The sequence below is a fragment of the Catharus ustulatus genome, chromosome 2 (assembly GCF_009819885.2).
Source record: "Catharus ustulatus isolate bCatUst1 chromosome 2, bCatUst1.pri.v2, whole genome shotgun sequence".
NCBI classification, from domain to species: Eukaryota; Metazoa; Chordata; class Aves; order Passeriformes; family Turdidae; genus Catharus; species Catharus ustulatus.
The window spans coordinates 20221621-20234088 of record NC_046222.1 but is presented as its reverse complement, the minus strand read 5'-3'; the positions used below and the strand labels follow the sequence as shown (position 1 = coordinate 20234088).

The 12468-nt window shown below is 40.0% G+C and overlaps 1 protein-coding gene across 1 annotated transcript in view; it reads right to left on the bottom strand.

Annotated features, from left to right (window-relative positions):
- Positions 1 to 3961: 3961 nt before the first annotated feature.
- Positions 3962 to 12468, bottom strand: part of IMPG2 (interphotoreceptor matrix proteoglycan 2) — a 51295-nt gene continuing 42788 nt past the window's right edge. Inside the window, exons 16-21 of the mRNA XM_033086830.1 lie at positions 12061 to 12280; positions 10673 to 10883; positions 8370 to 8558; positions 7985 to 8183; positions 6995 to 7074; positions 3962 to 6108 (exon numbers count right to left, since the gene is read on the bottom strand). Of these exons, the coding sequence (XP_032942721.1) occupies positions 6096 to 6108; positions 6995 to 7074; positions 7985 to 8183; positions 8370 to 8558; positions 10673 to 10883; positions 12061 to 12280 (912 nt within the window). The 3' untranslated portion in view covers positions 3962 to 6095. The remainder of the gene's footprint in view (positions 6109 to 6994; positions 7075 to 7984; positions 8184 to 8369; positions 8559 to 10672; positions 10884 to 12060; positions 12281 to 12468) is intronic.

Genomic DNA, 12468 nt, shown 5'->3' with positions numbered 1-12468 from the left:
TGGTCATCACAGCTAATCAGATTTTTATATCATGACAAGGGGTGCTGTAGTGCTCAATTTGGAGAGGGACAGTGCCTAGTTCACAAGTTTGTCCACAGGCAGTTGAGAGTACTTGGTACAAGAATTGATACAAGCTCTTAAATAGGTGCTGAGCAGTGAAGCTGCAGAACCTCTGCTCTTTGGGGTCGTGTACATCCCTCACTAATATTTCAAAAGTAAAATTTTCCATGTAACCTCCAAGGATAGATGCACACAGACTACTTAATCCTTCCTCCTTGCTTATCTCCAGGTGTGGCAGCAGCAGGCTGCAGAGAGCCTGACTGGGCGAAATGCTCAGAGCTCTGCCCTTTGCAAAACAATATTAAGGATAATTACATAAAAGCAGCTTATTGACTTGAAGGTTTATCAAATCATAATGGTTATGGGGTGTTTTTCCTCATTCTTGTATAGCAAAAAACCTTTAAAATATAACCTCTTTGTTTACTTTGTTTTTTCTGACATGACTTTATTCCATCTTTCCAGACTAAATGATCCCTTTTTAGAGACTTGTTTGCTCTGCCTGCAAACTGTGGACTCATTCTCTGCTTTGAACACCTTACCAGCAGCTTCCATTTCCCTTCTTTTCTTGGCAGATAAGTGAAAAGCACTCAAGTGCTTTGCTCTTTGAAAAATCTCGGTGGTGCCATCCATGTTAGAGATAACCCCAAAGCATTTACCACCAACCTCACTCTCAAGTCACATAGTCACTGCTTCTGCTTTTGTTAGCTTGCTGTATTCAGTGTTGCATTAGGCATGTCCCATCAGGAGCTATCTGCTTAATGCTGAAGGTTAAAGTCTCTTGAAAGGTCAATCTCTGTATTTATGGGGCTCCCATTCACATTACCTGCCAGCCTTGGGAGGACATTTCACAGTGGGATGGTTTTTAAAACTCAGTGGGGTTTTATATTCACGTGCTGACTTTATAAATGTTGCTGTGGTGGGAAGAAGAGAAAAGTGAGAAGTCCATAAGGAAGAGCTCTGTAAAATACACTGCCTTCCCACCATGGTTGTGGGTTTACTTTTGTTGATTTTTGTTGTCATTGTTGTTGTTGTTTCTCATTGTTTTGATTTAATTTTTTAAATCAAAACTTTAAATAATAAATAGTAAAGGACAAGAAAGAGGAAAAAAAAAAAGCTGTGCAGCAGTCTCTGGTATACTGGAGGACTGTATAAAGCATTCTTTTGGATCAAAACATTCTGATCTTTCCATGTGAAACTAGGGATGAGAAGAAAAGCCACTGCCTTACTGAGCAGATGATGGGACCTACAAACAGTGAACTGCAGTCAGTTACCAGCAGGTCACAGCAGGAGACAAGTCCTGTGCCGCTGCTGGAAGTGTTTCGCATCCCCCTCCCTTTCCGAGACAAGAGACCATATCATTACTGTGCAATCCTCTTTAGGTGGGGCTGAGTGAGTTTTCTCCCTGTAGCTGTTTCCCATGACTAGATGGAAATCTTTCACACTTTAGATTGCTTGTAAACTCACCTCTGAAAATCTACCTCTTCATTTGCTGTCTTTTATCCAGCCACGTGCCCTTGTTACTACTTTGAAGTTTTGATGTATAGCCTTATCCTTTATTGTCCCCATTTTCATTTCTGTTCGAGCTATGGCAGCCAGAAAGGCATGGTTTCCCCATTTGGTAATCAGCTGTGGAGATGCAACCACAAGCCTAATTAACACCAACTCTAATTTGCTTAATAGATTTTGAACAACATTTAAACCTCCAAAGACTCAAGACAGATAATCATATTTTTTTGGTTTAGTTGTATAAATGAGAGCTGGGGGCAATGCCCCCTTCTAAAAGGTCTAAAAGGTCAGGCTTTAAGTGCAGTTAACTCCAACGTACATATTTAGTACAGAAACAAAGTCCTTAGATATGCTGAATGGTAGAATTGATTTTTTAAAAATAGAAATTGGCATCTGTCTCACAAAATTCTAGCATTTGAGGGTATTTTTCATCCTGAAACAACTAAGAGTTGAAATCTACTTTTGTGTTTAACTGGAAACACAGGAAAACTAAAAGCACAGGCTCAAAACAGCTGTAGCATGTTAGGCACTATGACATTTTAGTCCTGCAACCTGCTGCCATCCCCCAAGCAGAGCTGCCAGCACTGCTCAGTGTGGAGGGGGACCCAGCAAGGAGGATGAGTAGCAGCACAAACAAGAGTCCAAGAGGATTGAAACTCAATGAAAATTCCTGGGGGTTATTAATAACCTGGAATAGGAGAGCCAATTGGTGGTTATGATGGCAAAACCAGAATTGGTCTGACAAATGAAAAAAGTCTGGTCCAGGAATAGCTTTGAAATTTTTTTCCAGTTGCAAAACCAAAGCAAATGGATCAACGTTATGTAGAAGATGATATATCTGTTTCCAAACTGGATAAAGTAGTGGAAGGATAAGACAGAAATGCTGCTGCTTGTTGTAGTACTCTTCAAATAAACCAACACAAAAGCCCTGTGAGTTTTCTACTAATATTTAAAACAATAACAATGCACTGAACCATTTCCTGTGCTGTATAGAGTCAGTCTGTGTCTGTCCTATGATGCTTACAGATAGATAAATTGGTTTTGATGAATATTTTTGCTTTGTGTTTTATAGGATGAGATGACTGTCCCTATGCTGGAGCTCTAGCACCTTTGCATGCCTCTCTTCACAGAATCCATGTGGCAGAGGCCTCAAAGTCCTCTCCTACTCCTGCAGTTCTTCAGAATAAGGACCAATTCCAGCAGGCCTGATGAGAAATTTGAATTAAACTCTTGATTATAAAAAACCATTTTTTCATTCTAACATTTAAGCTGTAAGTTCTTAAAACCTTTCTAGGAAAAGTTTATTCACACACTTCCTTGTTTGGAGGAGATAAAAGAAATTTTAGTTTCATCTGTCTTTGAGAACCTGAAAAAGCTTGTTTTCTGGAACTAAATTGTTATCCAGCAGCAACACAAAGCTCACAGTCTGGGGCTTCATGGAATAGAGATTCAGTTACTTGGTATCTTTTAACTTCTTACTGGGCAAGGCGTTCTGCTTTGTGAAAAAGCAAATACAAGGCAAGGCCAAAATTCCTGAAAAGCTGATAGTCTTGCAGCTCTGAACACTTGTTTTCTATTAAAATTTCTGCCCTGGTAGAATTCTGCCACTGTGGATTGGTGCCTTGAGGTTTAAAAATGAGGTCTTGAGAGATCCAGCCTGGGCTGCTGTGTGTTTGAGATCCTGTGATACAGGGGAGCAGGTAGCATCCTGGGGGACCTCATTTTCTTCAGTATTTCCAGCCTTGAGGGGAACCACGGAGGCTGATAGACTTGTCAGCATTTAGTAAACACTACCTGCTTTTTTCCATGCTCTTAAATTGAGCCAAGTCATTCAAACACGCACTTTTTACTTTTAACAAGTGAAAAAGCACATGCTAACTGATAATAGACTGATAGATTTGTACACAGAGCTGGTTGGGTGGTGGTTGGCTTTTTTGTTGTTTGGGGGGGCTTGGGGGTTTTCTTGTTTGTATTGTTAGGATATTTAGAGTTCTTCATCTTTGCCTTGGATTGGGAAAGTATCAAAGAAAGTCAATCATTCATTAGGTTCTTGGCTTTTTGATTAAGGATGAAACATCTTCAAGAGAGTTTAACTGAAAGCAAAGCACTCAGGTATGTGCTTTCCAGCATGAATTTTCAGACTATAACCTTGCAAGTGTTAATGAACTATATTTGGCACTTTTTTTAGGAAAGGAGTTTAACAGTTTAGCCAACTCTGTTAAAACAAAACGACTTTCTGATCCTACGCACGCAAAGGCTCATGGCTAAGATGCCTTCTCCATGTCAAACTCATAGTCTCTACATGAATGTTATAGAAAAAAATCTTGGAAATAATTTTTTATTGTAGTGAAAAGATACCATCATGTTCATATGTATACACACACACAAAGAAAATATCACTGTATATTCACTGAAACACCTCATACTCAGTGTAAGCAAGCCTCATCTCAGCTTGTGCACAACAGAATACCTTGAAAACCTCTGTGATCCCAGCTGCCATCCACTGCTGCACCCAGCAGGAGCAGCACCAAATCTCCCAGGGCTGGCAGCTGAACTGCACAGAAACAAGTCCCAAGCTGCTGCCCACCCTGAGCCCAGTGATTCTCTGATCACAGGCCCTGGTGATGGCTCACAGGTTGGCTCAGCCACGCTGCTGCAGGGCTACAAGGAGTCGGCTGTGCCTCAGAAGCTCTGGACCAGCTGCTCTGACAGCCTGTGGGCCAGCCAGTAGAATGGGGCCTCTGTCTCATGACATCTGGTCACAGTGTTCAGCAGCACCATAGTATTTCCTGCTGTCTGGCATTATTTGGCTTTCAGTGGTTTATATGAGCATTTCTTTGACAGATGTGTGGCTCTGATACCCATCCCCTGCCACTCAAGGCAAGAAGGTACTATGTAAGTGATCCAGTGAGGTTTGCTGGGACGTGTAGAAAATTTGCATTGAAATATTTGGTTTAGCTAAACTGCCTAAAGACAATCAAGTAATTCTCACTATCACTTAACTCTAGAATATATCAGGTGGCTGTTGGCACATGTGGGCCGAGAACTACTACAGATATTGTAGAAATAAATCACTTGGCCTTTCTTGCTAGCACAAACTAATGATTGCAATTAGTGCCCTAACCCTGACAGCTGTGTTAATGACTTAAACAAGAGACCTTGGGTGACTGAAGAGAGCCCCAACACAGCTTAACATAAGTCAGAACTCTCTTCATCATCTGAAGATAAAATTCTACTGCTTTACTTGGAAGTCCACATCTCAATTCAGCAATTTCAAAATGCTTTAGGCTGACTTCTTCTGTTTAAGAAATTCTGTGTTGTTTCCAATAAACTAAGAATCATTTCAGTTTTTCCCTTTCCTGCAGGAAAATGCTGACATCTACCAAATGTGCGTAGACTTAAGTACCTGATTTTAAAGGGGAGTTCATGGCAGGCTATTGCCCAGTTCAGTAATTTCAAATACTAGTTGGCTGAATTCAACACTGAGTAAACACTAAATATAATATAGATATAAAAGAATGGGCACAAATGCCAGTGTAGTATTTCATTATTAAAACTAGTCATCTTTCTATTTAAAAAACTAAATCTGTTATGAACACAAGCTGGGAAGGAAACACACAACAAATAAATAATGCAATTAACTTACAAAATATGAAACAAAATGTCTACCTACAAAAAAAAGTAAAAATCAATGTTATTCACTTAAGCTTCACAGAACATTTGTATGATAGAAGCCCTTCTGTGCCCCAGCTTGTGTGTCTGCCAGAATGAGCTGGAGTACCAACCATCCTGGCTTTAAAGACACTGTAGAGTGCTGCAGCAGCACTGTCCTGCCTGGCCAAGGCTCCCTGGGGGGGTCACTGACAGGCAGTGGTGATGCTGAATTCCAGGGAGAGCCCTCAGGGGGCTGCAGGCTCAGTGTTATCCTCTGCTTTGCTAATGCCAGGTGGTAAAATGTACATCAGGCATCTGTACAGAAGAAAAGCTTTTCCAGTGAGGTTTTGTTTGTGTCTGCTTTAAAATTTTGTGAATGCTTTAAAATAATGGTAATGCTAGCACAATAGTTCTCTTCTACAACTCATTCCTTTGCAAATCAAATATTTCCTTCTACTAGTGTTTCATACCCATAAAATTGCCACTGGATCCTCCAGTGAGGGGATAAAATGCCAGGCAGGGATCTCCCATGTGCATTTTATTTTGATTGTGCATGTATCTTGTCTTATCTGAGGAGATTTTTTTTTTGCCTTTTTATACAAAATTTTTCAATGTCCATTTTGAAGTTAAAGAAAAATGAACTTTTATAACCTCTGCCACTTCTGATCGCCTCTTAAAAGTGTCACTTTACACGGAAAAGCCAGAAGAAATTGAGAAACAGACATCTGTAAGTTTAGCCATTCATTTAGAAAACATCTGTATCCATCCATGCAATGTTAAGACTATAAGTAACTTTGCAGTTACATCTGAGCCCATTGCTGGGGCAGCAAGGTAGCATTTATCTCCCACGTGTATTCTATCAATTTCTTTTTTTCTTAAAGCAGCTTCCTGAAATGGAAAACAGAAAAGCAGTGATTAAGTTCATATCTTTCAAACGGTGGATTCAAGGCTTATACAAGGCAGCCCTTACTACTTTCCAGCTGTGGAAAATCTAGACACTGATCCTTTTCAAGATGAAAAAATGAACAACTGTCATGGAAAAATGTGAACTGCTGTTCCTTTCAATTTTAAAAAAATTGCTGAAGATCTGGGAACACAAGTTTTTTGCTACTGCATTTTTAATAGGATGCCAAGGAACTCTACCACACTATCTTTCAAAGTAACCCAGCAAGCTGTGGTTTGCAGCTTCCTACAGCAGGAATACAGTTCATGCGAGTGTATATGCTAACAATTCAGCCCTTAAGGACCTTCTTTGTGCTTAGCTTTCATCAAAGATCACAGTACAGATTGATTAATTGTTTGGAATTTTAAAGTTTCTGGTACAGTTGGTGCTCACAAATACCAGACAGGACTGTACCAGTGACCAGTGTCCAGTGCTGGTCAGTTGCCAAATCTTGAGAACTCAAGATAAACTAGCATTTTTGTTTCAGGTTTTAAAAATTTCTGGTTTTAAATAAAGCATTGGGAAACGGGAATTACAGCAGAAGGATTAATAAAATTCTATATGTGCTTTCAAGGACCTAAATTGGTGTCAGAGCTCTGACACCCATTAACTCTGGGATTCTTCTTCACTGCTTTCTTTTTTTCGACCCTGGGACTTCTGGGATTATTAAGTACTGTAAAAGGGTTGAAGCTCTTCAAAAATAATGTTGAAATCTTAGCCTCTAGTGTCCTAACATTTCTAGAACCTTAAAAAAATAACACAGTAATGTAGTAAAGGCCACAGGACAAAATATCAAAGGAATTAGTTATCCAGACAAGACATTTCACTTACATTTGATGCTGCCTAACAAACTCTGCAAACTGGCGGTCTTTAGCGTAGAGCTCTATAATTCGAATTCTGTCCTGAATTTCCTAGAATACAATAAACAGAATTGTAAGTACATAATAGAAATCAGAATGTTACTGAAATAACTGATTTCTGGGTTTTAGAAAATAAAGCTTCTGTGTGTTGCTATTTCCAAGAGTGGAGCTTGAAATTGGGCACTCCAATGCTAAAATTCTTCTTTGTTTTATTTATTTTATTATAATTCTTCTAATTAAGAAAAAAAAAGTGAAGCACTTCATTTGAATTCAGTAATACTTCGCTTTTAAATCAAAAGCAGGGTTTGGACAGAGTCTAGCACTTCAATAGGCTTTAACAAAACCATTTTATCTCTCAGAGATACTTTGCCCACCAGTCAGCCTACCAGCTACATACTGAATTCACACCTCTCACAGTTGCTTAAGGATCTGTGGTTAGTTCTGGGATGAAAATCCCTTTTCTTAAGCCTACTAGAGTAAACCTTGGATACTGTGTGTACAGGAAGAAATAAGATGTGATCTAACTTGCAGGTTACAGAAAGACTTAAACTTTAAAAATAATCAGAAAACACCCAAAACAAAAGCACCCTGTGAAAAGGCCTGGATGTACCAATTTTTCACTGTGCAACTGGCTCTAACATAAGATAGTTGGCTTTAAAAGGTAATTTTGTGTCAAGTAATACATCAAACGTCCCCAATTCCCATGAAGTTACTTAAGGGGTCAGCTCCTTTATTATGTGAAACTCATTACAGGTCAGAACAAAATCGTAACTTTCTCTAAAAGAAAGCAGGAAAAGCAAGCTTTTCTGTCTTCTTTTAAATAGCTGCAGCAGCTGAAACCTGTTTTTCTAGAGCATAGACCCTGGGGAAAGATCGGGCCCACCTCTGAGGTTAGAAGTGTGGAATAAGCTTACTGTTTCCGTGATCTTTCCCATGCCACTGTGAAAACAAGGTCATTTACCTCCTTAGTAAGCTCACTGTTTTCATAAATGTGCCTGATCTCTTCACTGCTGTAGTCTGTGGATGTCTCTGCACTGGTGGAACTGTAGGACGTTAGCTGCGGGTATCTCCGGTAATAATGGCTGTAGCCAGTCGTGTCACTTTCATACATGGGGTTGTATTTAACTGCATTCTCAATGGACGAGAGGCTGTCACCCTGCCTGGGGAGCAATAAACACACTGTGAGCTTCTCTGCAGCCTGGAAGGGCAGCAGGTACGCTAAGGAAGCCTGGCATTTGGAGGTGCCTGTACGTCCTGTTGCTTGCAAACTGTGTGATATAAGACTTATGACAGGATTATCCTTATTGAAGCCGATGTGTTTTAAAATATTAGATGGTGTCACCTACCCCTGGGAGTCCCCAGTATCACTCTTTGTGTACTGGTCTCGAAGGGTCCTGGCCAAGAAGAAGATGACAGCAGATGCCACAAGAAGGAATCCTGCCACAGAAGCAATTGCAATACCCACAACCAGTGGCTCAGACACGTATTCCTCACAGTGCTCCCCTCTGTACCACCAGTTCTCTCCCACACGGCACCTGCCACAAAGAACCACAGGGAAATTACACACCAGCAAAAGCTTTGGTTAATGTATTTAAGTTCCTGTTCTGATACGCCCTCAGTTAAGCCACCCCAATAAATATCTCTGCATTGTCCAATCACCAATTTTCTTTATTACTATTATTATGGACATAAGTTTTGGTAGATAATCATGTAACAGTTTGAGTTGAGAGAGACCTTTAAAGGTCATCTAGTCCCCTACAATGAGCAGCAATATCTTCAAGGAGATCAGGTTGCTCAGAGCCACATCCAGTCCAGGGGTGGGCCATCTACCATCCCTCCGGACCACAGTTCCAGTGTTTCACCACGACCACTGTAAAGAACTTATTCCTTATATCTAGTCTGAATCTATCTTCTTTTAGTTTAAAGCCATTATGCCTTGTTCTATCACAGCAGACCTTGCAAAAGAGTTTGTCCTCACCTTTCTAATAAGCCTCTTTAAAGTATTGAAAGGCCACAAAAAAGGTCTCCCAGGAACCTTCCTTTCTCCTGGATGAACTAATCCCATCACAGAATTGAATGAAGGTAGGTAAAATGGCAAAAGGGTAATACATCTGTGGTGGAAATACCTCTGCTCGATTCAATTTACCCTGGGAGGTGTTAAAACTGGAAGGTGTTTAGATAGAGGAAAAACTCCTGCTTTGATTGAACCTTGCATGTGACACATCCACACTGCAGAGGTAGAAAGCAGTTGTCTTCATCATCTTGTAATGCAAATGCTAATGAAGGAGTTAGCCGACTAGAATGTTCCTAGTGTTATGACCTTCACAATGCCTAAATAGATACACAAAATAAACTACTTGAGTCCAAGAATGTATCTCTGGAATGGTTGCCCAAAACAGTATTCTCTTTGGGCAAATATAAGGCATTTCTGCCTTAATTTTGTTTTGAACGTAGGAACTATAATGTTGTTATTATTGACTTTAAATATATATGTAAAATAATATATTTGCATTATATGTGTTTGGGAGTTTTTTCCATAAAAACTCAAAGCGTTTGTAAACTATTACGACCATGCACATCAATGAACTCTATTAATAAGAAACATCAGCACTTAATTCTTCTCATATAATGATCTGAAACAGTTTCTGAAAGTGGTAAGCAATACTTCAATATTTTCAAAAAGTTTTAAATACTGGCTGTGATATGCTTGGTTTCAGATACTTAGCTTCTTCTGATTAACACTGTCACACAAATGTTTAAATGTATAATGCATCTTTGATAGCAGCCAATTTTAAAGTTTTAAAAGCATTTTTTTCTGTTAACTGTTAGCAGTCTAAGACTCACTTTAGAGAAGTTCTAGGTAGACTTGAAAAAGAAAATCACTTGAAGTAACAAATAACTACTAGTAGTAATACTCCTCTTTGTGGTAGTTTTCTTAATTTTTGTGGATTGGTATATTTTAAAAATAGACTGTTATTTGAAAAGTAAGAAGTACAGTGCCATGTCATGGACATCACCAATTTGTATCTTTCACAAAGTCTTTTTGATTACCTGCAAAATACAGCAATCCCGTTCAGATGCATTTGTGTCTTTTTTTTTTAAGCAAGTATCTGGGGCCTGTTACTTGATCCTTTTATGAACGCACACGATTTTCCCAAATGCACAATGATTTACTTTTATACTTTTTTCCAGACCAAAAGCACTATATTTAATGTATTTATGCACTATCAATGTGATGTTAAGGTATAAATTTCTGTTAAGAAATTAACTCTCATAGGTGACATGACACTATCAAACACTTTGCTACTTGAGAAAACCTCTGGAGGTAAATTCTGTCCCCAAAGATCAATAAAAGTGATTTGAACAACTGAGTGTGTTCCATTACAACTATTATTCCTAGATGGTTCTATTTTCTGATGTTTCTGTTCTTTTAATTTGTTACTGTCTCATTTATGATATACACATAGGAAAACTAATGTTAATACTGGAACTTGCACTGAGTAGGATAACATGAATGGCAATCACAATCTACTCCCTTGTTGCACAATATTGTACAGAATTTTGGACAAATCTTACAGAACGCTGCAACAGAGGAGACTATAGGAGCTTTCATCCAGGAAGCACAACTTCCAACAGCAGGGTGACCTACCTGCAGATGGCCCCTTGCCCAGGGCTTATGTCACACTTGCCGTCGTTCAGGCAGAAGTTTGGTTGCAGGTCACAAATGCTGTTGCATGGTAGCCCGTCGATGCTGAGGTAGCCAGGATTGCAGACACACTCAGCTTCCCCACTCCAGCGATTCACTAGGCATTCTGAGAACTCGTTGCAGGCCTGGAACTTGCAGGGATCTGCCTGCTCACCTGACAATACACAGAGCAAAAAAAAAAATAATTAAAGGGGAGAGCCTTAACTGAGACAAGGTCCTGGCTGCTGTCTTCTCTAATGGTCTCTTGTTAATCCACAAAAATCCAGTGTGCATCTTTCCTGAGTAACAAAATATTCTGCTAAGGTGAGCAAGCACTAGCAAATAATCCTCTGTCGGCACATGACAGCGGCACGGCTAAAACCACCCAACAAAGAGTCAAAAAAGCAAGTATGGCGTGATCTCTTTTATACTGGAACAGATGGTACCTCATATTTTCTCTGTCTGCTGGAACTCTATTTTACAAATGGGTAAACCACAGGTGATCTCCAGTATTTCTTGCTATGGAAAACCTAGGTGGTATGTGGGGAAGGGCAGTGGGATGTCAGGCACTCACCATCTGCTGTGAGGGGATTTGCCTTTTTGTCTGCAAAGAACACCAGCTTGTAGCATTCAAGATATCTCACTTGTCTTAAGAAGCTGGCATACAGCTAAACAATCAATATCAGAACATTTCTCATGCTAATTAGACCATCTTTACAAGATAGGAAGAACAGCTACCATATGCCAACAGGTCAGCACTCTTATTTTTCTCTAACCTTAAAACAGGAGATATTTCTGGATTGCTTATATGGTAAACTACTGGCTATTTTGGACAGCGGTAAAAACCAAAACAAACTTCTCCCTGTATCAGAGGAGGGAAGCAAGAGGGCCTGTCCCTTCTTAGTGCAACCAAGCATGAGGCAGGAACTATTACCATGCAGATGCCCACCTGGCAGGTAAACTGACTACCACCTGTGGGAATAACCATGTGGAGTAAGTTCAAACCACTCATGAAAGTAAGCACAGGAGAGATGGGCACCACTGTTCTCCCTGAGCCATCTACTCCCCAGGTCAAATATAAGGGCATTATACAGAGTATTCAATGAGTTAATTTTTTTCCATAAATCTATATGGACCCTATAGAGCTTTCTCTGTGTCTCACTTTGACTTTCATCTCTTCAGTCCCAGAATAGATTTTCATTTGTGTTTTTGTACTCTATGAAAGACTGTCTTTCTAAAGCCCAGGCTGTGAAAAGCAGTGGGCAGCCTCTGAGCTGTTAGGATCCTTAGCACTTAAACCAGACATTTTTCTGGATCCCTTGCTATAAGCTGCATTTCCCTGCTGTCCTTACCCGATTCCACATCCAGGGAGTATTTATCGATGGCCAGGTTCATGGTGTGATATGCAGTGTTGCAGAAATCTTCCAGGATCATATACACAGCGTTGGTGACATTCCGAGGCACAGGTTTGGCAAATTTCATTCGACTGTTCACCACAATGCTGCCATTTCTGAAGTTCAGGATTTCCAGATTCTGAAATCCCGTCAGATTTGACTGAAGGTAGGGCACCAGCTGCAACACAGGGGATGTGACAGAAAAGCTGAATCTTTGAGTCTCTCTCTACTCCAGCCAGTTGCACTGTTACTGCAGCAGACCATTAGAGTCTGAATGATTTTATTCAAATCCTACAGCTGGGTAAAGGTCTGGCAGCCTACTGGGAGCCCAAGTACTTCTAGCAGTTCTTAAAAGAATAGCAATTT